The sequence below is a fragment of the Siniperca chuatsi genome, linkage group LG24 (assembly GCF_020085105.1).
Source record: "Siniperca chuatsi isolate FFG_IHB_CAS linkage group LG24, ASM2008510v1, whole genome shotgun sequence".
Lineage (NCBI taxonomy): Eukaryota > Metazoa > Chordata > Actinopteri > Centrarchiformes > Sinipercidae > Siniperca > Siniperca chuatsi.
This window is the reverse complement of record NC_058065.1, coordinates 1,006,665-1,034,260: the sequence shown is the minus strand read 5'-3', so window position 1 is coordinate 1,034,260 and position 27,596 is coordinate 1,006,665. Positions and strand designations below refer to the sequence as shown.

Here is a 27,596-nt window from a genome sequence, read left to right as displayed (position 1 = left end):
AGTCTTTTTGAAAGCGTTTCAGTCTTTCCTCTGAGTTTCAGACTTTAAAAGTCATTGAGTCGCTCGAGGATCAAACTGCAACCTCAAACTACTGCAGATTTCCATGAAATTGTGAACAAGTGAGCCCCTCACATCTCCTGTAGCGCCACCATGAGGTTGATATTTTTGGCTTTTAGTGAAATGTGGTTCAGACATTCATGTTCCCGTCAGGATGAATTGTAATCCTTTTGTTGTTAATTGGTTGAATATCATCCGGGGTAATGTCGGATATGTTGGATAACGTTTGTCGATCAAACCGACAACGAGTTGGTCAGACGGTGTTAATGTCGCCAGTTCCTCCTCCTCCTGAATTATCTCTCTGTAAGAAGTTCGGCTTGTTTGTCTTCTTTTAGAGTTGTTAATGAGGTGTCTGCTTCCAAAGCTCTCTGTTAAACTAAAAGTTTGAACCCTCAACCTTCCAGTCTGAAGTCAGCAGTGCAACTCTGTTGGACTTCAGCGACTTCAGTCAGGATTTCAAACTCCGCTGGTTGCAAAAAGAAGTCCATGAGTAAATGAGCCTACTTCTCACTTGATTTATTACCTCAGTAAACAGTTTCCTAATGAGTTTATGGTCTCAAAAGTCTTCTTCAATACAGCATGATGTTCATGTTTGAAAGTTATGGTCCCATTTAGAGTAAAAGCTAATTGTAACGTAACCGTTAACGTGAATTACGGATGCACCTTGTTTACCAAGCTAGCTAGCACTTCTGAAATGAGTGTCTGATGTGTTTTTTTCTGCAAAAAAATTTAATTTCCACTTTAAAATCCTTAAAAAGGCATCTACTCTTTCATGCTCGTCTATGAATGTGCAACTTTTGTTCATTTCTAAACATCCAACTGTAGGAACAAGAAGGACAACAGATTTTTAAAATAAAATAATGGAAATAATTAAAAGGGCAGAACTGGAGTTTATTGGTGCATTTCCAGTTTCTAACGTGTTCATATCATCAACATGACAAACTGACTGTGACCAGCGGGGGGCGCTGTGGTAACACCACTGTCTGCACACACACACGACTCAGAGTGTGTGTTTCAGAGCGCCAATTACTGGTTGACTGGTTGACAAGGTTAATTACCACACAATAATTACACACACACACACACACACACACACACACACACACACACACACACACACACACACGCACGGGTAGATCACTTAAACAACGTTCATTAGTGAGTGTAAATGTTTGTGTGTGGTGGAATGAGTCACGTGTGTGTGTGTGTGTGTGTGTGTGTGTGTGTGTGTGTGTGTGTTAAAGGTCAAAGGTCAGCAGTAGGGGTCACTCAGGGTCACAGTGTGTGTGTGCTGCAGAAGTGTTGAGTCAGTCCAGTTTAGTTCAGATGAGTTCAGTTTTATTTCATGTTGTGTAATGTTTTGTACCGTGTGGTGCGTTCAGTGTCTCAGTGTTTCCCTGACTGAACCCCGAGCTGTGTGTGTAGAGGTGTGTGCTTATACTTACAGGTAAACCCAGCCTCAAGAGGTGTGTGCTTATACTTACAGGTAAACCCAGCCTCAGTGTGTGTGTGTGCTTATACTCAGTGTGTGTGTGTGTGTGTGCCTTACAGGTCTGATTGTTCACCTGTCACACACACTTCCTCTCTTTTCTTTCCTCTCCTTTGTGCATCCTGAGGTTTCTCTTGTCGTCGTTTGCATGATCGAAGGTGATCCGATGTGAAACGATCGTCTACAGAGACATTAAACCGAAACAGGAAGCAGTGGATCCTGCAGAACATCACGGAGGATCAGCAGAGAATTTCTTGAAAAAATTGCACCAAATTACTCAAAACCTGAGCGCATAGATACAGCATTTTAAATAACAATAACAGTTGTAACTACCTAGTTTCAGAAAGTCAAATAAAGAATAAATAAAGAAAACATCTTTATAAATTCGACAATACATATGTGACAGAAACATCGCAAGTTGTGCTAAACGTAACGAAAGTTGAATATGTTGACAGCTAGCTTTAGCTAACAGTTTTAGTTTAGTTTTACCATTGTGATTGTGATGTTCATCAGTTTTAAGTGTAAAAAATTCATGTGTTTCTGTTTTGCTGGATTTGGCGCCACCCTGTGGTCATATCAGGTACCACATGGTCTCATACAGATCCAAGACTGCCGCTGAAATAGTTAATATCTCATGTTTTGATGACATGATCATTTTTTCTCACAAAAAGGGACTTTTATGGCTACAAGGGCTGTTAGCTGGCTAACGTAACTTCAGAATCACACAAACAACCGTGAAAGAATAATGTATTTTATTTTTGTATTTCTTGTCGAGCTTTATTAAGTAACAAACATTTAGCAGGAGGCACAGACAGCTCCCATTAATTTCCATTTTAAAGCAAACTTTATGAACATAATGCCAGGGAGGAGACAGAATCTGAATAAAGTAGTACTGTTAGAAGGTTAATACCAAACTGAAGGTTTAACTCCATATAACATCTGAAACCTTTGAATCATTAAAAGTAGAGGTTTCTGTCTTTGGAAGAGTTTATATTGCTGTTCCAAACTTCACTGACAGTTCAGTGATTTCTGCAGACGCACTAGAACTTAAACTTTATTGTTCTCTGGATGAAAACGTTGGTCCTGAGCTGGAAGCTGAGTCACTGTAGGAACAAATCTCCCCTGTGAAACCAAATTACAGAAATAAATACTAGACGTTTCCAGAGAGAAGATTAATGGTCATATTTAACAATCTTTTCTTCTTCGTGAGCTTCAGGAATGAAAGGAAAGAGAAAATAATTGACCAAATATAATAACAGTCTTTAGGATCAGCTCAGTTTTCATGATGATGCCAAATGTGACTTCTTCCTTTTTAAATGTCGTTAATCCAAGAAAACAACCGTGAGCATGAAAATGTTGGGCTTTATTTACAGCTGTTAGATGGAGAAGCTTTGAAAATCACTTTGAGTTCATTGATGAATTTATGACAATAACCTGAAAGATTTCTGTAGCTGTGATCCTGTACAGACTCAACTGATGTGTTTCTCTAACAGGAGGAGACTCTCCCTCCTACAGAGAACACAGAGACACTGAGGAACAAGACCTGGACCAGGAGAACCCAAAGCCAGGATAAAGAGGTTCAGTGAATGTGGTGTTGAAGGTGTGGAGGTGGATCAGTGTGTCAGAGGAGACTCTGTAGAAGGACAGAGTGCCAGCAGGACAGTCCACATACACTGCTGCTCTGTTAGAGACAGAGGAGGAGGAGGAGGAGGAGGAGGAGGAGGAGGAGGAGGAGGAGGAGGAGGAGATGGATGTTCCTCTCTTATTGTGACAGACAGCGTAACCATCATCAGAGCAGATCAGACTCCAGGACTGATCATTCTCTCCAAACTCACAGTCATCTCTGTCTCCTCTCCTGCTGATTCCTCTGTAACTCACTGATATATCAACACTTCCTCTCCACTCGACCTCCCAGTAACAGCGACCAGTCAGACCATTTCTACACAGCAGCTGAAGCCAGTCGTCATCAAACCTGTCTGGATGATCAGGATATGACTGATCCTCCTCCACAAGTGTCGCCTTCCTGTTGTCGGCAGACAGTTTGATCTCTCTGTTCACTGTGTTTGTGTCGAGTGTGAGTTCACAGGAATCTGATGGAGAGAACGAGACACAACACAGCTGCAGTTATTAATCTATCATCTGTTTGATGACGACATCACAGACGTGAATGAGTGATGTCACAGTTTGAAGATGGCTGAATGTGTGCTGCTTTGTTTTCATGAATCAAAGTAAAAACACACTTACGCTTCCTCAGACCTGGTCTCAGCCATCGGACTCCACCGGGCTCCACCCTGAAAGGAGGAGGGGGGTCAGACCAGCACGTCCTCTTTCAGCATGCAGACATGGACATTACATTACTCTCATACACATCTACACAATCTGTGCCTCTGTTTTGATCACTGTTTTGCCCTATAATGGATCTGTTAATATCAAAGTCCCTGAAGAACTAGAAGATCGACTTTACTTTTCTGCAAATTTCATATATTATTATTTCATATATTAAATTAAATACAATTGTTTTACACTGATAAAGTGGATTTATTGGGTCTCTGTAATTAATATTATAAAGAGTACGGTCTAGACCTGCTCTATAGGAAAAGCGCAATGAGATAACTTCTGTTATGAATTGGCTCTATATAAATAAAATTGAATTGAATTGAATAAAGCAACAGTCCAACATTTTGAGAAATACACTTGAATGTAGCATCTCCTGTGATCGTCAGGTTCAAGCACAGTTTTAACTAAATATAACTGCTTTGGAGTTATTGGAAGGTTTATTTTTTCTCTTTTGATTGAGCTAGGCTAGCAGTTTCCCCCTGCTTCCAGTCTTTGTGCTAAGCTATGCTAACCATCATTCATCCTTCATCTCATCATGCCTGGATTACTGCAACATCTTTTTTACTTGCCAAAACCAAAAATCTATTGATCGACTCCAGAGTGGACAGAACTCAGCTGCCAGGCTTTTAACCAGAACCAAGAAACCTTCTTTTTCTTTTAAAACCAGATGGTTTAATGACTTGTGTGTTTTCTTTTGCTGCCTTTGTGATGGACTTTGTAATATGGATTAATATGGATATGCTCTATAAATAAAGATTATTATTATTATTATTATTATAACCATGTCCTGGACCTCTCTCTGTACAGAGATGAATCGCGTAAGAGGGCAAAAAAATGTATTCCTCAAACTGACAGACGGTTCCTTTAACATGCATCTGTCCAAACTGCATAAATTATTACCAACAGGCAAATATCATGTTTGTTCCTGGAGATGTTCTCCTTGGAGACCGCCTACGCAAATATCCCCTTTTTACGTTCAACCAGTGTTTCTGTTCTGAGCAAAGGAAAAAGGCTTCCTACATGTGTCATTGTTCATATAACTCTCATATCCACCTTTAACCAAAGAGACCTCTTCTATCAGACTGACTGTCTGTGGCTGCAGTAGGCCACTTCATACCTGAGAGTGTCCAGTCTCCAGTGTGGATCCTTCAGTCCAGCAGACAGCAGCTTCACTCCTGAGTCTCCTGGATGATTGTAGCTCAGGTCCAGCTCTCTCAGATGGGAGGGGTTGGAGCTCAGAGCTGAGGCCAGAGAAGCACAGCCTTCCTCTGTGATCAGACAGCCTGACAGCCTGCAAACACACAAAACAACACACATGGCAGATCATCTGAGGGTCCTGCTGCATCCGTCAGATACAAGAGGAGACTCTCCAAATAAATGAATAAATAAATACAGTTATTGAATCAGGGATTCAACAGTAACCATGACATTGTGATCTAAATGTTATTCTACAGCCATGCTAGCAGCTCTGTGAATTTAAGTGGAGCTTGAAATTTAGAGAAATAACTTAAATAATTAGACAAACTGTGACTTAATCTGACCTGAGTGTTTCCAGTTTACAACGTGGACTCTCCAGTCCAGCCGTCAGCAGCTTCACTCCTGAATCTTGCAGGTCATTGTTACTCAGGTCCAGCTCTCTCAGACTAGAGGACTGGGAGCTTGAGAACTGAGGACAGAGCTTCACATCTTCTCTCTGAGAGGTCACAGATACTCAGTCTGGAGAGAAAATAATGAACAAGATGACAAATAGCATTTGTGTTAAAATGCTGAGTCTGGACTTTTGGTGATACAGTATATATAATATCTTCTGAGCACATTTTTAAGTGTAAAAAATTCACATGTAACTGCACTAAAAAATGAACACGGGAGGTTGTGCACTTTACATAATATATTTATATTCAGTTTACTTATAATAATTGTCTTTGTTGACTTAAAATGTTTTTTTCTATTAAGGTCCACATAATCATGTCTCAACTTAGCTATACAAAATCCTAACGCGTTGTCTAAACACAAACCATTTATGTTAAGTAAAACATTCTTACATCCAGAGGGTGGCAGTATAGTGCGACGCCAACTGCCACGAAACCCCAAAGACGCGTCAGATTACACAAGCGCAAAGATAGTTGACTCTCTGCACACCTGCGTTTGGTTTTGATAGAGGGACGTCTTACCTTTTCAATGGCTGGCAAAGGTAGGAGGATATTTCTTTTTCCACCATAGCATACAGGATAGCACTGGCCACCAAAGACTCATAATGCAGTTAAGCAGGAAGATGATGCCGTCCTCAACTCCCAGCCGGGGCTGGTAGGCGAATTGAAGGGGGTCCAGGAGGGGTCTGACCATGGGCCGCAGCTGTTCCAGCACCAGTCTCTCCAGGGTCTTCATTATGTGGGAGGTCAGTGCCACCGGTCTGTAGTCCTTGGAGCCACTGGGACGCGGCGTCTTCGGCACAGGAATGAGGCAAGATGTCTTCCACAGAACAGGGACCCTTTGGAGACTCAGGCTCAAGACATGTTGAAGGACTCCACATAACTGGGGGGCACAGGCTTTTAGCACCCCGGGGCAAACGCCATCGGGGCCTGCAGCCTTGTTTGAGTGGAGTTTCATCAGCTGTCCTCTCACCTGGTCAGCAGTCAGGAACACAGCAGAGGTTTCAGATGGGGGGGGTCATTAGTGTAATGAGGGCCGTTAGCCTGATGGGGAGGGGGGAGCAGAGTACTCAGGGGAGCTTGAGGGCCGACAGCAGCTGAGTTAGAGGGGGGATGAGCAGGAGCCGGTGTGTCGAATCTGTTAAAGAACAGATTAAGTTCGTTGGCCCTGTCCAAGCTGCCAGACCTCTCTCATGCTGTTCTGCTGGAGTTTCCACTCCAGCTTCCTCCTGTACTTCTCCTTGGCCTCCCTGATCTTCACCTTCAGGTCGGCCTGGATTGCCCTCACCTCCTCCCTATTACCATCAGTAAAGGCCCTCCTCTTGGCATTCAGGATGTCCTTGATGTCCTTTGTTACCCACGGTTTGTTATTTGGGTAACAATGGACCATCTTAGTTGGGACATTGCAGTCCACACAGAAGTTAATGTAGCCAGTGATGCACTAAGTTGGAAAAAGTAAGACGACGAGACGGAGCTACGACAACAGGCAGCATGCAGGCTACTATTTTATATACTATTTTATAATCACTACTAGTGATTATAAAAAGGTATATTATATACCTTTTTTCTGTTTTTGTGACATTCACCACTGTTCACCACTGTTCGGTGACATGCATGTAAAGCGTGTCCAGATTTGTTGTCTTTTTTGTTTTAAAGGTAAAGATAACCATCTTTAAATGCTGCCACTCATGGGTATGTTTAACTGTTTTCTCTTTTGTAAAACAGAATTTGATAAACAGTTGTGTTGTTCATAAACTCTTGTGTTGGTGAATAAAGGAACTAACAAATGTTAAGTTGAGTTTACTAAAGTCATTTGTGTGGAACCTGTTGACAAACTAGAGTTAATTCAACCTAACTAGTAAAAATTAAAGTTAGTGAAAGCATTTTATTTTTATTAATTAAGCTTGAATTGAATGTTTTGTTGTAAAATCATTAGTTTAATTTGAATAGACAAATATGTAATATGCAACTTCTAAACAAATTTGGTTAGTCCATATAACATAACTGACTTTAGTTAGTAAAACTCAAATGTCTCTCTGTTTTGGTGGATTTGGTCATTTTTTCAGGTACTACATGGTCTCATGTTTTGATGATGATGATCATTTTTTCTCACAAAAAAGGGTCTTTTATGGCTACAAGGGCTGTTAACTGGCTAACATAACTTCAGTGAACACGTTAGCTTACTGCATTAGCTGATCAGAGGACAAGCAGAGAGTAAACCAGGAAGCTAGAAAACCTTTTTGGAGCAGTTCTCATTGGAATGAATAGCTGCCAATTTGGCATCCGGTGTCCAGTTCTAATAATACATCCATGGCTTCACCGCCCGCACTGCCTCATCCTCTTGCCGGTGTGCTCAACAGCATAAGACTATAACTATAGTAACTTAGCTTGGAAAATAGCGATATGGGGTACTGAAATAGATGAAAATGAAGGGGGGACAACAAGGTGAAACCTTGACCTTCTACAAGCCCACAGCAGCTCGGCACAAAGTCCTTCTAGAGGACAAGGCCTTTCTCTCAGACCATGTGAGTAAATTTACAAATGTTGGCTTGTTCAATCACTTTTTCACACAGGGCCATGTAGGTTTGGATTTTGTTTTCCCTTAATAATAACAACCTTCATTTAAAAACTGCATTTTGTGTTTAGTTGTGTTATCTTTGACTGATATTTAAATTAGTTTGATGATCTGAAAACAGTTAAGTCTGACAAAGATGCAAAAACATAAGAAATCAGGAAGGGGGCAAAGACTTTTTCACACCACTGTATATTTTAAACTGATGAGGTCTGATTTCATGATCAAATAAACCAAACCAAACTGACTGAGAGCTGCTGTACGTATATTTTAAACTCATTTAAATAATTACAGCAAAATATCAAGTCATAGTGACATGAAGTATGTATCTTCCTCCCTCATGTCTTTTTGTTTTGTGCCTTACATCTGAAAATGATTCTGCTGTGTAGAAAAATAGACTTTAGGTTTGTTTAGATACATTAAACTCTTTTGTGTTCATTTTCTTTTAACACGTGCAGCAATTAAGTATAAAACTTAAAGGACCAAACCAGTGTTTTTGTAAGTTTTAGCTCTATTTTTCAAATACGTACAATTTTAGTTAAGAAATCTGCATTAATATTCTACATGTGACACAGTTAGTGTGCACTGGAAGAAGAACTGGCAGAAGAAGAAGATGTTTTACTTTAGTAAAAGTAATAATACCACAGTGTATTATCGGCCTCATGTAGTCAAAGTATCAGTAATAAAAGTACAAAAGTGTACTCATTATGCAAATTGGCCCATTTCAGAATAATGTATTTTATTTTTGGATTTCTTGTCAAGCTTTATTAAGTAACAAACATTTAGCAGGAGGCACAGACAGCTCCCATTCATTTCCATTTTAAAGCAAACTTTATGAACATAATGCCAGGGAGGAGACAGAATCTAAATAAAGTAGTACTGTTAGAAGGTTAATACCAAACTGAAGGTTTAACTCCATATAACATCTGAAACCTTTGAATCATTAAAAGTAGAGGTTTCTGTCTTTGGAAGAGTTTATATTGCTGTTCCAAACTTCACTGACAGTTCAGTGATTTCTGCAGACGCACTAGAACTTAAACTTTATTGTTCTCTGGATGAAAACGTTGGTCCTGAGCTGGAAGCTGAGTCACTGTAGGAACAAATCTCCCCTGTGAAACCAAATTACAGAAATAAATACTAGACGTTTCCAGAGAGAAGATTAATGGTCATATTTAACAATCTTTTCTTCTTCGTGAGCTTCAGGAATGAAAGGAAAGTGAAAATAATTGACCAAATATAATAACAGTCTTTAGGATCAGCTCATTTTTCATGATGATGCCAAATGTGACTTCTTCCTTTTTAAATGTCGTTAATCCAAGAAAACAACCGTGAGCATGAAAATGTTGGGCTTTATTTACAGCTGTTAGATGGAGAAGCTTTGAAAATCACTTTGAGTTCATCGATGAATTTATGACAATAACCTGAAAGATTTCTGTCGCTGTGATCCTGTACAGACTCAACTGATGTGTTTCTCTAACAGGAGGAGACTCTCCCTCCTACTGAGAACACAGAGACACTGAGGAACAAGACCTGAACCAGGAGAACCCAAAGCCAGGATAAAGAGGTTCAGTGAATGTGGTGTTGAAGGTGTGGAGGTGGATCAGTGTGTCAGAGGAGACTCTGTAGAAGGACAGAGTGCCAGCAGGACAGTCCACATACACTGCTACTCTGTGAGAGTCAGAGGAGGAGGAGGAGGAGGAGGAGGAGGAGGAGGAGGAGGATGGATGTTTCTCTCTTATTGTGACAGACAGAGTAACCAACATCAGAGCAGATCAGTCTCCAGGACTGATCATTCTCTCCAAACAGACAGTCATATCTGTCTCCTCTTCTTCTGATTCCTCTGTAACTCACTGATATATAAACTCTTCCTCTCCACTCGACCTCCCAGTAACAGCGACCAGTCAGACCATTTCTACACAGCAGCTGAGACCAGCAGTCATCAAACCTGTCTGGATGATCAGGATATGGCTGATCCTCCTCCATCACAAGTGTCGCCTTCCTGTTGTCGTCAGACAGTTTGATCTTTCTGTTCACTGTGTTTGTGTCGAGTGTGAGTTCACAGGAATCTGATGGAGAGAACGAGACACAACACAGCTGCAGTTATTAATCTATCATCTGTTTGATGACGACATCAGAGACGTGAATGAGTGATGTCACAGTTTGAAGATGGCTGAATGTGTGCTGCTTTGTTTTCATGAATCAAAGTAAAAACACACTTACACTTCCTCAGACCTGGTCTCAGCCATCGGACTCCACCGGGCTCCACCCTGAAAGGAGGAGGGGGGTCAGACCAGCACGTCCTCTTTCAGCACGCAGACATGTGTGGTTCACCCAAATATGTGCGACCACATTTGGTATTATTGAGTAAAAAGACAATTCTTTATTTTAATTTGTGTAATTAAGAGCTTTATTTGTACATTTATAATATGTCGCCCTGTGTTAATATCGGTGAGTAAAAGAACAAAGTAAGCGGAACCTTTTACTCTGTGGTCGCGCACCCCCGGTTGCCTGCAGCGGGCCAACTTCCTGTTCCCCTTTAGACGCCAGTGATGGGAAGTTCGGCTCTTTTCAGAGAGCCGGCTCTTTCGGCTCCTGAACGGCTCTTCATTTAGGATTTTTTGTAGGCCTTTATTTTACCAGAACTTTGCCAAAATTAACGGTTTGTGTGTTGGAAACCCTTTCATGTGCAGTGTTTTTGTGAGAATCCTTATAACTGCCTAATTTTGTGCATTTATTCTGTTACAAAACCATTCTTTTGTTTAATATTTGAATCAAACATTTTATTGCACTAATTAACAACAAAACAGCAAATAAATCCACAGAACAGAACTCGAACCAAACTCAAGCGAACAGCATTAATGTCCTCAGTGAAGGTTGGCATTCAAACAGTCCGATGCCTCAGCTCGGATGGACGGATCCTGTTTCTTCTCTCTGTGAGTATCTGCCCTGTTTCTGAGGAGATTCTCTCTGAAGGAGCAGAGCTTATACCTGCATGTGTGGGGAAGCCAGTAGATGCTGCTGCAGCTGCTGGTTTTTGGGATGAGCCACACCAGGATCTGCAGATGGTGTGCTAGCTTGCCCTCTGTCCTCTAACTGCACTGTAGGATGGACAGTCCTCACATGTCTCTGCAGGTTTGTGGTGGAACCTGCTCTGAAAGGAACTTTCATCTTGCAGTGAACGCACTCTGCTTGGTTGTTTCCATTGTCTTTAAACTGGAGCCAGATGCTGCTTCTCTTTCGGGCGTCACTCATAGTTTCAACTACGCCAACAGTACGCCAACTCACACAGTGTCGTGCCGCTCCACTTCTCAGCACCCCCCTCTCTGTTTTTACATAATGGTATGATCCCATATACTCACATCTGATTGGCCGCGATGCCATTGCTGACCAATCAAAACAAAGTTCTGCCTTGAGCAGAGCTCAGGCTGAGCACTGAGGTCAGCAGCGAGCCGGCTCTTCTGGTTCACTACAAAGCATCGGCTCTCAGAGACGCATCTTTTGCGCAGGACACATCACTATTAGACGCATTTTGGGAAAAGACGCGAGTGTACCTGTCGTTCTTTCTTCCACACTCTACCTTTATTTTACAGACTTTTCTTTTTGTTATTGTGGTCGCCACGCCTGGGACCCGTAACACATGGACATGACATTACTCTCATCCACATCTACACAATCTGTGCATTTACATCATTAACATTGTGTGATAATATGTAAATGTCCCTAACAGGTGGAGTACCTTCACAGTCCACGTCTGAACAATCCGCCCAGAATTATTATTATTTCAGAGCCTGAGATTGGCCGACATGTTTTCACGACAGTTAAACGAGTCACTGTTTGTAGAAAAGGCCGGAACACACTCTGACCAATCAGAGTCAAGAGTCAGCGCGTCGGGCCCTCCCACTCATTGTTACGGACAGACCAACCGGAGACAATGGTAAGGATACTGAGAGAGTTTATTACGACACAGAGGAAATAGATAGTGCGGTATTCATACTGTCCTTATCTCTCAGCTGGTGGAAGAGTGTGGACACGGAGGCAACACACTCAGGAGACGGGAGACACACAGGAGCCTGGAGACACACTGGAGTCGGAGGTTAGAGCTCCACACTCAGGAGACGGGAGACAGACGGGAGTCGAGGGCTGGAGCGACACACTCAGGAGACTGAAGACTGACGGAAACCGGGAGCTGGAGCGACACACTCAGGAGACAGGAGACAGACGGGAGCCGGGGTTAGGGGATCTAAGTAGTAGTTCTCTCGTTGGAGCTTAGTAAGTGAGTCCGAGTAGCATTCGTAGCAAGACTGCGATATACTGTCCTTCGTATGAACGAGACCGGACACTGACTGAGGTGAGGAGCTGGGTTATGTAGGGAGTAGAGTGGCTGATTATGTGCAGGTGTGCGATGGGTGACAGGTGCTGGTGATTAGTATTCTGGTGAGGAGGAACGGTGTGGCTGAGATGAGGTGGAGCCTGGCGTGTCTGTGACAGTATCCCCCCCTTCACGGTCCGCTCCTGAGGACCGAGGACCCCGACGTCGCGGTGGTCTTCCCCTTCCTCGGGGGGCTGGTCGGTCTGGATGGTCAGCGTGGAATTCAGTCAACAAGGAGGGATCGAGGATGTCATGTCGAGGAATCCATGATCTTTCCTCCGGACCGTAGCCTTCCCAGTCCACCAGATACTCCAGAAGACCACCACGGCGTCGGGAGTCCAAGATCTCCCTGACCTGGTAAGCGGCTCCATCCTCTACGATTAGCGGTAAGGGGGGATCTGCCGAATCGCCAGGCTCTGTAGAGACGGAGACAGAGGGATAGAAAGGTTTAAGCAGAGATACATGGAAGGTTGGGTGAATCTTGTATTGTGGTGGTAACTGAAGCTTAAATGTCACCGGATTGATTTGTTCTGTTATGGTAAAGGGACCAATGAATCTGGGACTGAGCTTCTTGCAGGGCAGACGCATTCTGATATCGCGGGTGGATAGCCAGACCTTCTGGCCAGGTTGGTATGTTGGAGTGGTGGACCTCCTACAGTCGGCCGTCAGCCTGCGCCTGCAGAGTGCTCTTCTGAGTTGCCGATGAGCTTCGTCCCAGACCCTCTCGCTCTCTCGGAACCAGTAGTCCACGGAAGGGACCTCCGACGGTTCCCCAGACCATGGGAAGAGAGGAGGCTGGTAACCGAGCACGCACTGGAAGGGAGTGAGTCCAGTGGAAGGTTGACGTAGCGAGTTTTGTGCGTACTCGGCCCAGCCCAGGAACTGGTTCCAAGAGTTCTGATGGCCATGGCAGAAGGTACGTAGAAAACGCCCAATATCCTGAATCTTCCTCTCCGTCTGGCCGTTGCTTTGGGGATGATAACCAGAGGAGAGGCTGATGGTCACACCCAGGAGCGAGAAGAAGGCCTTCCAAATCCGGGAGATGAATTGTAACCATTAAATGCAGTTGTTCTTCATGTAGTAATCCTACCTGAAGGGTGATTGGAACCGTGGCCTTCTGAACCCCACGACGGCTGATTGATTTCCCGGTTATGGCAGTGATTCGGTAACTGGTAGGCGTGAAGGAAGTCTTGATCCTTAGTTGCCGGCAGAGGGCGCCAGAGATGAAATTGCCGGCTGACCCGGAGTCGATCAGGGCTTGTACTTGAAGGGATAGAGTAGGTGTAACCAGGATGATTCTTGTAGACAAAGGTTTACTACATGGGAGACTCTGAATAATTGCACTCACCATAGGTTTAGGTGGTCTCACGGGACAGTTGGCCCTGTTATGTCCCGAGGCTCCACAGTACAGACACAACCTGTGGGTCAGCCTTCTCTGCCTCTCCGCCTGGGTTAAATGGTTGGAGTCTAACTGCATGGGTTCAGGTTCAGGTTCTGGAGAGCGAGGTTTCTCTAGCTGACAGGGATGGTGAGTGTGTGGTGGATGATCCTGGTGTTCCACCAAACATGTCCGCATACGAGTAGCCACCCTAATGGCTAACTGGATAAATCTCTCGAGGCCGATGGTGTCTTCGTATGCTACCAGATGCAATCGTACGCGAGGCTCCAGTCCCTGACGGAAGGTTGTGATGAGGGATTGCTCGTTCCAACCGCTTGCTGCCGCGAGGGTTCGGAATTCCAGGGCGTAGTCCTGGATAGACCGCTGACCTTGCTTCAGCTGATATAACTTCTCACCAGCTGAGGAGTCACCGGCGGGTCGACCGAATACCTCGCGGAAGTGATCTAGAAAACTCGTCAGAGACTGGGTGACGGATCCATCTTGAGACCAGATGGATTCTGCCCACTGCAACGCTCTCCCTTGCAGCTGGGAAATAACAAATGCAATCTTGGAGCGTTCAGTGGGATATAAGGGCGATTGCATTTCCAGGACCAGGGTACACTGCAAAATGAATCCATTGCAGTCCTCCGCCAAGCCAGAGAAGGGCGCTGGTTTCGCCATGGGGCTGGAACAATGCGGAACTGCTGGAGTGACGGGAGCGGAAGCGGAAGCATTGGAGGAGGACGTGGACGATGGTGGAGCGCTGAGGCCACGGCGCAGGATCTCCACCAGCTCCTGGAAGGGGTCCGTGGCACTCATGTTGTTTTTTAAGGTCCGGTCTTCTGTTACGGACAGACCAACCGGAGACAATGGTAAGGATACTGAGAGAGTTTATTACGACACAGAGGAAATAGATAGTGCGGTATTCATACTGTCCTTATCTCTCAGCTGGTGGAAGAGTGTGGACACGGAGGCAACACACTCAGGAGACGGGAGACACACAGGAGCCTGGAGACACACTGGAGTCGGAGGTTAGAGCTCCACACTCAGGAGACGGGAGACAGACGGGAGCCGGGGTTAGGGGATCTAAGTAGTAGTTCTCTCGTTGGAGCTTAGTAAGTGAGTCCGAGTAGCATTCGTAGCAAGACTGCGATATACTGTCCTTCGTATGAACGAGACCGGACACTGACTGAGGTGAGGAGCTGGGTTATGTAGGGAGTAGAGTGGCTGATTATGTGCAGGTGTGCGATGGGTGACAGGTGCTGGTGATTAGTATTCTGGTGAGGAGGAACGGTGTGGCTGAGATGAGGTGGAGCCTGGCGTGTCTGTGACAGTATCCCCCCCTTCACGGTCCGCTCCTGAGGACCGAGGACCCCGACGTCGCGGTGGTCTTCCCCTTCCTCGGGGGGCTGGTCGGTCTGGATGGTCAGCGTGGAATTCAGTCAACAAGGAGGGATCGAGGATGTCATGTCGAGGAATCCATGATCTTTCCTCCGGACCGTAGCCTTCCCAGTCCACCAGATACTCCAGAAGACCACCACGGCGTCGGGAGTCCAAGATCTCCCTGACCTGGTAAGCGGCTCCATCCTCTACGATTAGCGGTAAGGGGGGATCTGCCGAATCGCCAGGCTCTGTAGAGACGGAGACAGAGGGATAGAAAGGTTTAAGCAGAGATACATGGAAGGTTGGGTGAATCTTGTATTGTGGTGGTAACTGAAGCTTAAATGTCACCGGATTGATTTGTTCTGTTATGGTAAAGGGACCAATGAATCTGGGACTGAGCTTCTTGCAGGGCAGACGCATTCTGATATCGCGGGTGGATAGCCAGACCTTCTGGCCAGGTTGGTATGTTGGAGTGGTGGACCTCCTACAGTCGGCCGTCAGCCTGCGCCTGCAGAGTGCTCTTCTGAGTTGCCGATGAGCTTCGTCCCCAGACCCTCTCGCTCTCTCGGAACCAGTAGTCCACGGAAGGGACCTCCGACGGTTCCCCAGACCATGGGAAGAGAGGAGGCTGGTAACCGAGCACGCACTGGAAGGGAGTGAGTCCAGTGGAAGGTTGACGTGGCGAGTTTTGTGCGTACTCGGCCCAGCCCAGGAACTGGTTCCAAGAGTTCTGATGGCCATGGCAGAAGGTACGTAGAAAACGCCCAATATCCTGAATCTTCCTCTCCGTCTGGCCGTTGCTTTGGGGATGATAACCAGAGGAGAGGCTGATGGTCACACCCAGGAGCGAGAAGAAGGCCTTCCAAATCCGGGAGATGAATTGTAACCATTAAATGCAGTTGTTCTTCATGTAGTAATCCTACCTGAAGGGTGATTGGAACCGTGGCCTTCTGAACCCCACGACGGCTGATTGATTTCCCGGTTATGGCAGTGATTCGGTAACTGGTAGACGTGAAGGAAGTCTTGATCCTTAGTTGCCGGCAGAGGGCGCCAGAGATGAAATTGCCGGCTGACCCGGAGTCGATCAGGGCTTGTACTTGAAGGGATAGAGTAGGTGTAACCAGGATGATTCTTGTAGACAAAGGTTTACTACATGGGAGACTCTGAATAATTGCACTCACCATAGGTTTAGGTGGTCTCACGGGACAGTTGGCCCTGTTATGTCCCGAGGCTCCACAGTACAGACACAACCTGTGGGTCAGCCTTCTCTGCCTCTCCGCCTGGGTTAAATGGTTGGAGTCTAACTGCATGGGTTCAGGTTCAGGTTCTGGAGAGCGAGGTTTCTCTAGCTGACGGGGATGGTGAGTGTGTGGTGGATGATCCTGGTGTTCCACCAAACATGTCCGCGCATCTGAGTAGCCACCCTAATGGCTAACTGGATAAATCTCTCGAGGCCGATGGTGTCTTCGTATGCTACCAGATGCAATCGTACGCGAGGCTCCAGTCCCTGACGGAAGGTTGTGATGAGGGATTGCTCGTTCCAACCGCTTGCTGCCGCGAGGGTTCGGAATTCCAGGGCGTAGTCCTGGATAGACCGCTGACCTTGCTTCAGCTGATATAACTTCTCACCAGCTGAGGAGTCACCGGCGGGTCGACCGAATACCTCGCGGAAGTGATCTAGAAAACTCGTCAGAGACTGGGTGACGGATCCATCTTGAGACCAGATGGATTCTGCCCACTGCAACGCTCTCCCTTGCAGCTGGGAAATAACAAATGCAATCTTGGAGCGTTCAGTGGGATATAAGGGCGATTGCATTTCCAGGACCAGGGTACACTGCAAAATGAATCCATTGCAGTCCTCCGCCAAGCCAGAGAAGGGCGCTGGTTTCGCCATGGGGCTGGAACAATGCGGAACTGCTGGAGTGACGGGAGCGGAAGCGGAAGCATTGGAGGAGGACGTGGACGATGGTGGAGCGCTGAGGCCACGGCGCAGGATCTCCACCAGCTCCTGGAAGGGGTCCGTGGCACTCATGTTGTTTTTTAAGGTCCGGTCTTCTGTTACGGACAGACCAACCGGAGACAATGGTAAGGATACTGAGAGAGTTTATTACGACACAGAGGAAATAGATAGTGCGGTATTCATACTGTCCTTATCTCTCAGCTGGTGGAAGAGTGTGGACACGGAGGCAACACACTCAGGAGGCGGGAGAGACACACAGGAGCCTGGAGACACACTGGAGTCGGAGGTTAGAGCTCCACACTCAGGAGACGGGAGACAGACGGGAGCCGGGGTTAGGGGATCTAAGTAGTAGTTCTCTCGTTGGAGCTTAGTAAGTGAGTCCGAGTAGCATTCGTAGCAAGACTGCGATATACTGTCCTTCGTATGAACGAGACCGGACACTGACTGAGGTGAGGAGCTGGGTTATGTAGGGAGTAGAGTGGCTGATTATGTGCAGGTGTGCGATGGGTGACAGGTGCTGGTGATTAGTATTCTGGTGAGGAGGAACGGTGTGGCTGAGATGAGGTGGAGCCTGGCGTGTCTGTGACACTCATCACCTGCGCTCAGGTAGCTGAAGAGGAAGGACGGCAGCAGCTGTGAAAGGCTGTTTTACTCTTCTGTTTCCCCGTTTTCTGACTTGTTGAAGTTCTGTGTGCAGCCCAAAACATAAGTCCTACTTATTCCGTAGCTGTCCCGGGTCTAATGCCTGGCTATCTGGAGACCAGGTTTCTGGGTCTTCGTGAGTTTGCTGCTGTGTGGAGAAAGTTCTGGGCTGTGTTACAGTGAAACAGTCACTTGAGCGAGAGGTGGACGGTTTATAAGTTGTGCAGTCATATGTTCATATTTGGGTTGTGTTATAGTCGCCAGGGGCAACGTGGAGCCACGTGATCAGCTATTAAAGGTGCAGATCACGGTTTTGCCCTGTAGTGGATCAGTGAGTTGTAACTGGTGTGGCTAATTCTCACTTTGTGTTAATGTGCATTATGTTAGCATGCCGTCTATGCCAATTCTACCTCAGCCTTTATTACATGGAAATGAAGGGAACTCTTGTTTAATTGTTCTGTACGCTGGTGGCCACAACAGCTTCGGTAAATAATGCTAGTGGTAACATTGATGGTCGAATGCAGATCTGTTGCCTGTAGAGCAATGTAAATTCTACGTACACTGATAGACTGCGGCCTGTGTAATTGTGTAATTATACTGATGCCTATTAATGTACATTCTTTATTATTTGCTTATATTTCAGAACCACATTCAACTTCATGTTCAATTTGTCATTCATCTGGTATCTCAACAAACATTCCTGGATCGTCAGACATCTCTGGTTAAGTTCTGACCGGACTCCCTGCAGCGGGCCAGTTCATCCTTCATCTCATCACGCCTGGATTACTGCAACAGCCGTTTTACTTGCCGAAACCAAAAGTCTATTGATCGACTGCAGACTGGACAGAACTCAGCTGCCAGGCTTTTAACCAGAACCGAGAAACCTGATCACATCACTCCAGTTTCAGCCTCTTTACACTGGCTCCCAGTATGTTTCAGAATAGATTTTAAGACTTCGCTGATTACTTCTAAGGCACGTCATGGCCTCTCTCCCTGCTGTATCTCTGGCCTCTTAGCACCGTACACGCCGGCACGTACTTTGAGATCCTCGGGCTGAGGTCTTTTGTCTGATCCAGAGACCCGGCTGAAAACTGAAGGGGACCGAGCGTTTGCAGTCAGGGCCCCGAGGCTCTGGAACAGCCGGCCCGAGGAAATCAGGTTGGCTGAGTCAGTGATGTCTTTTAGGTCCCTTCTTAAAACATACGTTAATCGGAGAGCCTTTCCTGATTTTACTAGTTTTAATTTTCATTAAAATGTCTTTTACTTAGTTAAAGATGTTTCTTTTTCTTTTTCTTTTAAAATCAGATGGTTTTATGACTTGTGTGTTTTCTTTTGCTGCTTTTGTGACGGACTTTCTAATATGGATTAATCTGGATATGCTGAATAAATAAAGATTATTATTGTTATTATTATTATTATTATTATAACCATGTCCTGAACCTCTCTCTGTACTGAGATGAAATAGATTCGATTAAGAGGGCAAAAAAAGGTTGTTGTATATTCCTCAGACTAGAGGACTGGGAAAGAGAAAATCTGCAGATTCCTGCTTCTTTGGTTTCAGTAAAGAAGTGATGAACAAGTTCCACCAAGCTGTACTTTTCCTCTTTCAGCACATTCAGCTCTCTGAAAGTGAATGGAAATGTGAAGTGTATGTCCTGGTTGGCTTTGTCTTCAGCCCAGTCCAGAGTGAACTTCTGTGTTAAGACTGTTTTCCCAATGCCAGCCACTCCCTTTGTCATCACCGTTCTGATTGGTTCATCTCTTCCAGGTGAGGGTTTAAAGATGTCTTCTTGTCTGATTGTTGTTTCTGGTCTGTCTGGTTTCCTGGATGCTGTTTCAATCTGTCTGACCTCATGTTCATCGTTGACCTCTGCAGTCCCTCCCTCTGTGATGTAGAGCTCTGTGTAGATCTGGTTCAGAAGGGTTGGGTTTCCTGCTTTAGCGATCCCCTCAAACACACACTGGAAGTTCTTCTTCAGGTTAGATTTAAGTTTACGCTGACAAACTCCAGAATGACTTCCTGAATAAACACACAACAAAGAAGATCAGTAAGTGATTTATAAAGAAAATATGACAATTTAATTCCCCTAAAGAATTCATATATAAACATATTTCCCTCCATCTCTTGAGACATCGGTAAATGTCCCATTTATCCAGCATGTTGAATCTTTAGAGAAATCCTCTTACTGCTCTGCAGATGGTCAGCTAGCTCCTCCTGCTTCATTCTCCTCAGGAAGTGCAGTGTGATCTTCAGAAATGCCTCTCTGCTGCTCCTCCTCTGCTCTTCCTCCTCACCGTCCAACACCTCCTCATCCTCCCTCTGACTCTCTAAGCATTCTGGGTAATCTGATCTCAGAAACTTCTGGATCTTCTTCAGCTCGTTCTTCACAAAAGTCACAATGTTCTCCTCCAGCAGCTGAAACAGAATATTATATGAATGAAACAATGGACAGACTGACAATCCACTGGTCTAAAAAGTGCAGCGTGGAGATTATTGTGACCAGAAGAGATGTAAAAGTAGTTGTTGTACATGTACAGACCATAAATATGGAGTCCAGGTGTGTTTGATGCTGCTGGGCAAACTGACCACTGGGAACCTCTGAGCTCTCCTGGTCGACTCTGTGGAGGAATCATGAAGAATTAGCTCACGTTATGTCTGTCCACACAGAGACAAACACAAGCTAAAGGTCCTTTGAGCTGAAGTGTTGATTATAACATTAAATCAGACGGTTTCCTCTGGCAAAGTGTTGTAAAAAAAATATGGTAAAATGTCAGAGAATATAGAACAATAATAATAATAATAATAATAGAATAACTGCAACACACAGCTCACACAAGCAAATGTGATCATTCATTTGGAGTCGTGTTTGTGTCACCTGATGAAGTCCAATATTCACTCTCTTTTAGTTCTGGTTTTTTCTCTACCAACTCCAGAGGGAAATATCTGGCTCTTTAGCTGCTAAATGCTCCACTATGTCCACCAGCTAGTCGCTAACTGTGTTTGTCAGCTGTTTGCTGCTGAACAGGTAGTGTACAGAGGCTTTGTACAGCTTTTTCTCTGAAAACAGCTGCCTTCTGCTGCCGGAAACAACGCTATGACAGTGATGAGAGTGTTGATCAAACCAAGGGCAATGACACGCCAGCAGAGGTGCTTCATGGGTATATCATAGGCTGTGGTCGGGCAAGTACGTAGGTCTTGAAGAAGTACCCTGACCATGTGGGGATCATTCAATATAGGAATATGTGCCAGAGTGGAGAGATGGTCTCTTCACTCAGAGAACCAAGGTTACAAAACAACCACATGTTTACTCCTCTTGGTTTGTTTGTAAAAAAAAACTCAACTGTGAAAACAAAAGGAGTGAATGCTGGACCGGACTGAAGCTAAAACAATATTGTTAAAGGTCAGAGGAAAAAAAACCCATAGAATATTAGACTAAACCACGGCCGTACACCAAAGAATAGTTGGCCAAACCAGACCTAAAACAATAGGGAAGATTGGACCGACACTTCTGCCAGCGGGAACTTCCAGCCAGTAACTTACCTTGTGTAATCACTGACTTCACCTGTTTCCTAACGTATATATAAACCACCTGTTAGTGTCTCCTGTTAGTGTCTCCTGTTAGTGTCTCCTGTTAGTGTCTTCTGGTGGCTGAGTCTTGGAATTGCCTTTCACGTGTGAGTACCAGAGAAGAGTTATCTAAGCTCTTCTTTCCTTTGTTGTACGTTGATGTTTGCCAGGTGTGATAGATAGACATATTGGCTGCTGTGTTTTTTGTTTTGCCAAGACAATAAAAGTCCTTAGACACGTCTTCAGTCTCCTGCCTCTCACTGCACTTGGGTCCTCACTGCATTCTTACAAAACGAGGCTAAAACACCAGAGAACAGTTGGCCAAACCAGAGCTAAAACACCAGAGAGTGGTGGCCGAAAGTTTAAACACGTTGAAAAAGGAAAGTAAATCAACTGTGTTTGAAGGATCAGACCGCCTGGGAGGCAGCGCAGGCCTTCAGGTTAGAGAGGCACGCTTAAAGGTCACCAGTCGACTACTTAACTGTCAGCAAACGTCTGGACAGAAATGTGAGTGACTAAAACTTGACTCTCCCTCAGTGTACACTGCTAACATCACCTGAGCAAAGGCCCTCCAGTGGAGCCGCTCAGTGTCTGGTTGTATCAGACTGGTTGTACTGGGCAGCTCCCACTGGGAATGTGTTTGACTGTGTGAGTGTGAGGCAGCTGCTGCTGAAAGAGAACATTGGTGCTCAGAGAACTTCCACATAAGTCAGTAAAGGTTTAAAAACTGGAGATCTCACAACTGAGAATCTGATACAAACACACTGTTTAGTTTCTCACATCAGTTTTAAATCCTCACCTTTGATCAGCAGAGTGACGTCCATCTTTTAAGCCTATAGGAGGATCCATGGACATGTCACTCTTCATGGACATGTCACTCTTCATGGACCTGTTACTCTTCATGGACACACCGCTGGGTTCTGGTTTTTCCAGCTTCCTCCTGATAGAAACACATAAACACAGTATATAATCTGCACTGCACCCAGAACACAGACGAACAGTGTGTTGTGGAGACATTTGACTGAAAACAGTTTGCTGGTTGTTTTGTCCGGCCATCCAGCAGAACTGTTTTCCACCACTGAAACACAACGTTTCTTAAAGGCACTGCAGAGTGAATCAATGTAAAACATTTAATGACTGAAAACTAGAAAATGTTGATTGATGGAGGAACTCAGTGGAATCAGGGTTAGCCTTCGTTAGCAGCTAGCATCTGTTAGCCTCAATAAAATCACTGTTTTATTCTCCTGCAGTCGTCAGACAACAGTCAGAACGTGTGTGTGGAGAAAATGTTAAACTGAAGTCAAGAGCTGAAGACGATGAACGATGCTGAAAATAAACAAACAGGTTTAATAAAACTTCTCTGGACAAATAACAATTAAAACATGAATCAGTGATATTTTAACGTTTTAACAGTTTACCTCTTTGCAGCAGAGAGTTGTTCTTTAAAATCAATGAAGCGACCATTTGACCAGTCACTCTTGAAGGACACACAGCTGGGCTCAGGTCCAGGTCCAGGTCCAGCAGAGTCTGGTCTCTGCTGCTCTGGCCTTGAACACAACACACACAGAGCTTTGAGTGTGAATAATGATGGTGCAGTGATCTGAGTGCTGAGCTCTGACATGGAGAAGAGTCATGGACAGTTAGAGATCCTCATCTCACCTCTGAGCTCTGGTCTGGCTGCCATGTTCCCCACACAGACTGGTTTTAGAGGGAGGGGCTCCCTCCTCTCTGTCCTCACACTGATTCATGCTGCTGAACTCACATCCACATCAGCTCACACACACTTTGATCTGGAGAGGAAACACAAATCCTTCATCTGCACATCAACTGAAATCCTCCTTTCCATCATTTCTCCTGTAAGAAGATCAGCTGCTCCTCCAGTGATTGGCTGTTACTTTCTGTTTCATATCAGTGTCAGCTGAATGCAGTCAGACAGCAGTGAGGCAGAGGAAGCTGCCATCAGCTGCTGGACTTCTACTATCAGGCCACTAGATGGCGTCATGAAGCTGCAGTGAAGTGCAGATTTACCTTCACTGACACGCTGATTGAATTTGACGGGAAGCTTCAGTTTCTTTAATATTCAGTCAGTTCAAAACTAAAACTTTCAGTTACGCCTGAATGATTGTTATTAAACTCGTCCGAGTGCGTTTGACGCAAAGTGTCGCCCAAATGATTGTAATGGACCTGAGCTCTACATGTTGGAGGCCGCACACTGTTCTGTACATTAAACCGCTTCTGAGAGTTATTCTGTTACGTTGCTCTTCGTATTCATTTAGTTTCCGTTTGATTTCTTCCTTTAGTGATACTTTTATATACTTTGTTCTGTTTCGTTTCGTTCTCATTTAAAATATTGTGAATATTTGTTCAGACCTGTTCTGTGTGTGCAGTGTGGAGGAGCTACAGCTGTATTGTATTGTGCCATCCTGTGTTGTATAAAGACAATAAAGCTGAACCTTCAACCTCGATAAGGAGCCCAAAGTCCACAGAGGTGAACCTGAACATTAATGGAAAACTATTAATTACAACCACAAAAAAAGAAAAAACAAACTTTTTTTCATAATAATTAATTCATAATTTGAATTATTAGGTTTTTAGGTTTTGTTAAAGGAGGAAAAGAGAATAAAAAAACAAGAATTGTAATGATAGAATAAAGATATTTGTCAAATTTATAGAAAAGAAAATCTCATAAAATGGGACATTTTTTGACACAAGTACTCACAACTATTAATACCACACTGAGAAAATACTCTGGTCAAAGAAAAAGTCCTGCATTCAAAGTTAAAGTACAAAAAGTTCATCTTTTACTGACTCTGCAAAGTAACCAGATAAATGTGGCAGTGTTTCCTCCTGAGATTAAAGGCAGTGCTCAGATCCTTTACTGCAGTAAAAGGAAATACTCCACTACAAGTAAAAGTCCTGCACTGAAAATGTTACTTCAGCAAAAGTATAATCAGGATAATTAAAGTATTAAAAGTAAAAGCACTCGGTGCAGTGAAGCGTCCCTGTGACTGTTGTGCTGTTATATATTCTGTCATCAGATTATTATGACTCGTGGGTTCATGTAAAGCAGGAAGTTGCTGACAGAGTTTTAATGTTGTAGCTGTGAGGTGGAGATAACTTTTACTACTTTATATTCAAGGAAATGTCCCTTGAATTCAACAACAGATACTTTAACCTGTAATGTTACTTCATATTTTACTTGTTGATCAAATATTTTGTGTAAAATGTGAATCTGCACAGTAACAAGTGGTGGATCCTTTACTGCAGTAAAAGTACTAATACCACACTGTAAAGATACTCTGCTACAAGTAAAAGTCCTGCACTGAAAACTTTGCACAACGGCTGCTGTCACTGTTATATTATTACTTTATTATTGTGTCACTGATGTGTAACTACAACTCTGTGTTGTAGCTGGCTGAGGTGGAGCCACTTTGAACTGTTTTATACACTTTGAGGAAGTTGAATGTTTAATAGTGAATCTGAATCTGAAAAGTAACAACACGTAGTGAAGTAAACAGTCAAATATAGGCAGATACAGAGCAGAAGTATAAAGCAGCAGAAATATTCAAGGAAAGTACAAGTACTTCAAGACTGTACTGAAATGTACTCAGTTACAAACTGACATAAAGGACTAGTTCCTGTTGGAGGCACAGCTCGCTTAGTGTCTGCACATCAGTCAGAAATATAACGACGGACCATCCACTGACACAACATGGCGGAGATTTGTAACATTAATGGCGGCTGTTTGGCCTCCTTCGTCCCGAGTTTCCAGTTAAACTCAGTTAAACTGAGTTAAAATGAAGCGTCGAGCGGCAGCTTTCTGCTGTTTCTAGTGAAACTAAGCTGCCGACAGCTTGTGTTAACGAGTCAAACACTTCAGACGGGTTACATTACCTTCAGCTGCAGCTTCAGAGGAGAAAACTCTCTGCGACTCGACGTTCAGAGGAAGTCAAACTGAACTTTGAACAGGAAACACCCAGAGAGCATTTCTACAGCACAGCGTCAGTAACCCTGCAGCACCAAAACATCCACTTCTAGATTCAGTTTTTCAGCATGTACACGTCATCGCGCACTGCCACTGTCAGTATACATCCTGCTGGCTGCAGACAGACATGTATACATGCACACGCTGCACATAACCACCCACTCCATGGAGATCCATTCAGGGTTTATTTGTTGCTCTGCTTGACTTGTACACACTGTAGACTTTTTATTCCTGTAGCTGCTCATTGGAGCTTTTTATAAAGGCAACAGTAGATTTCTATATGCACATATTTTTTCACACAACAGTCCTGTCTGATCTTTCCCTTCATCTGTTCAGCTTTGTTCTGCTTGTTCTTAGCTGTTCTGTCTGTTTCTGTGTGAGTACACTGAGAGCGATGAAGAAACCAGAGTCAGGTTCCTTGTGTGTGTTCACATGCTTGGCCAATGAAGCTGATTCTGATCCTGAGCTTCATATTAGACGACATACTGTCGTTCAGTGCGAGTTCACATTGTCAGGCGAACAGGGGAGCTTCCCAGCATGCAGCAGGAGAAACAGCCTCGTGCATTTAACTGTAATTTGATGTGTGTTGCTGCATTGTTGCTGCTCTGACTGCGTTTTGCTTCTGCAACGTGCTGCACAAGTCGTGTGTCTTTTATCAGCACAAGGCGACTCTTCCAACATGTTTGAAAGAACTTCCTGTCATTCATCAGATCAGCTCAGACACAATCAGATCTGCTGCTGAACACAGATGATTATTATTTCTAATGCTCGGACGGATTATATTTAGAGTCAGGTCACAGCTTTAGTTCAGATTGTAGTTGCAGATGGACAGTCGTTTGTTTGGGTGCAGCTGTCGGAGCAGCGAGATGGAGAATAAGATCAGTTATCTGAACAGTGAAACGACTGTAAATACTCAACAGGTCGACGCTGAGGATCGTACACATTTAAACAGGAAATAAAAATAGAAACAGCACGCGTGAAAAAATAAAGATGCATGAAAACCAAATCTAGACAAGCTTTATTCTTGTTGATTGCACCGCTGATAAATTCAAAAGCACTGAGTGGTGTTACTTCCTGTTTGTTTAAATCAAATGCAAATAAAAGGCTCAAACTGAACTGTTCTCATTCTGTACTGCAACATCTCAGACGAACCTCTGCAGCTCTTTGACATTTAAGACAGATTTTATTCTGCAGTTTGCCAGTGGGAGTAAAAGTGAAGGATTTTTCCTTTTATGTTTCACTTTAGTCCAAAATTGTCGTATGTGCTGTGTAGTGGTATGTGGACCCAAAAGCAGATTATCAGGAAGCGGTATCAGGGTGAAGTAGCCGGATGACTACAGTGTTTATTGGGTGGTGGTATGCAGGTAAGTACAGGCAGACCGGTAGGCAGACAGGTAATGAACAGACAAAAGGCAGATAGGTTACCGGCTGGCAGTGGTGGAAGCAGGGGAGTGAGTCCAAGGTGGCAAACAGTTCACAAGGGAGCAGGCAAAATACAATAGTTTACCTCTCTGGCCTCCTCGTGTTGCAAGCTTAGTGATGTCCCTGTTTGATTTACCTCTGCCTAATTCAGTCGGCCTTTGTGCTTCAGACCAGGCTCACCTGCCTGCCTGCTCTCACCAAACACTCCACGCCGTCTCCAGCAAGCCACAATGGATTCATCCACCCGTCAGCCTGCCTCAGTCTCCCTCAGCCACTGCCACGCCAACTCCCTCGGATCCCTCAACCCTCTCCATCTCCGTTCCCCACTGCCCTTTACAATAACTGCCCCTTTTATCACGGTTTGTCTCTGAGTCTGCTTCTGGGTACAAATCTGCAAATCCTAACGGAAACACTTTCAACACAACTGCTTCACAGTGATTCTGTGCTTCAGAAAGCTTCGTTTCCCCCATAACTACTCAGAACCGCTGTGTTCCTCTTGACGTCGACCTTCAAAGGTTTGTCTTGTTTTCAGAGAGTGAGATCAGTGTAGTGTTTAGATGAGTGATAACAATGTTGGAGTGTTAACAGTCTGATGACTCTAACCTTGTTGTCCATGCAGCCTCCAACTCGCCTTCCTCTTCATCAGTGGGATGATGCTGCCCTCTGCTGGACTGGAAGAATTCAACAATCTGAACATTTTCATAAAGGTGTAGGCCTCACAAAACCTTTAAGGGCACATTCACTAAATGTAAAGAGAGCAGGTTTGTCAGGCTGTGATACACTAT

The 27,596-nt window shown here is 44.5% G+C and overlaps 1 protein-coding gene and 1 long non-coding RNA gene across 2 annotated transcripts in view; one reads left to right on the top strand and one right to left on the bottom strand.

Moving 5' to 3' along the window:
- Window positions 1-2,281: 2,281 nt before the first annotated feature.
- LOC122872005 (NLR family CARD domain-containing protein 3-like) overlaps window positions 2,282-27,596 on the bottom strand; it is a gene marked incomplete at its 5' end in the record, with an annotated part of 36,850 nt that continues 11,535 nt past the window's right edge. The window contains 2 exon segments of the mRNA XM_044187666.1: window positions 2,282-3,289; window positions 9,824-10,170. Coding sequence (XP_044043601.1) covers window positions 3,056-3,289; window positions 9,824-10,170 — 581 coding nt within the window.
- LOC122872020 overlaps window positions 27,066-27,596 on the top strand; it is a 1,093-nt gene continuing 562 nt past the window's right edge. The window contains exons 1-2 of the long non-coding RNA XR_006376982.1: window positions 27,066-27,326; window positions 27,431-27,596. The exon at window positions 27,431-27,596 is cut by the window's right edge and continues 200 nt beyond it. This is a non-coding gene — a long non-coding RNA (uncharacterized LOC122872020). The remainder of the gene's footprint in view (window positions 27,327-27,430) is intronic.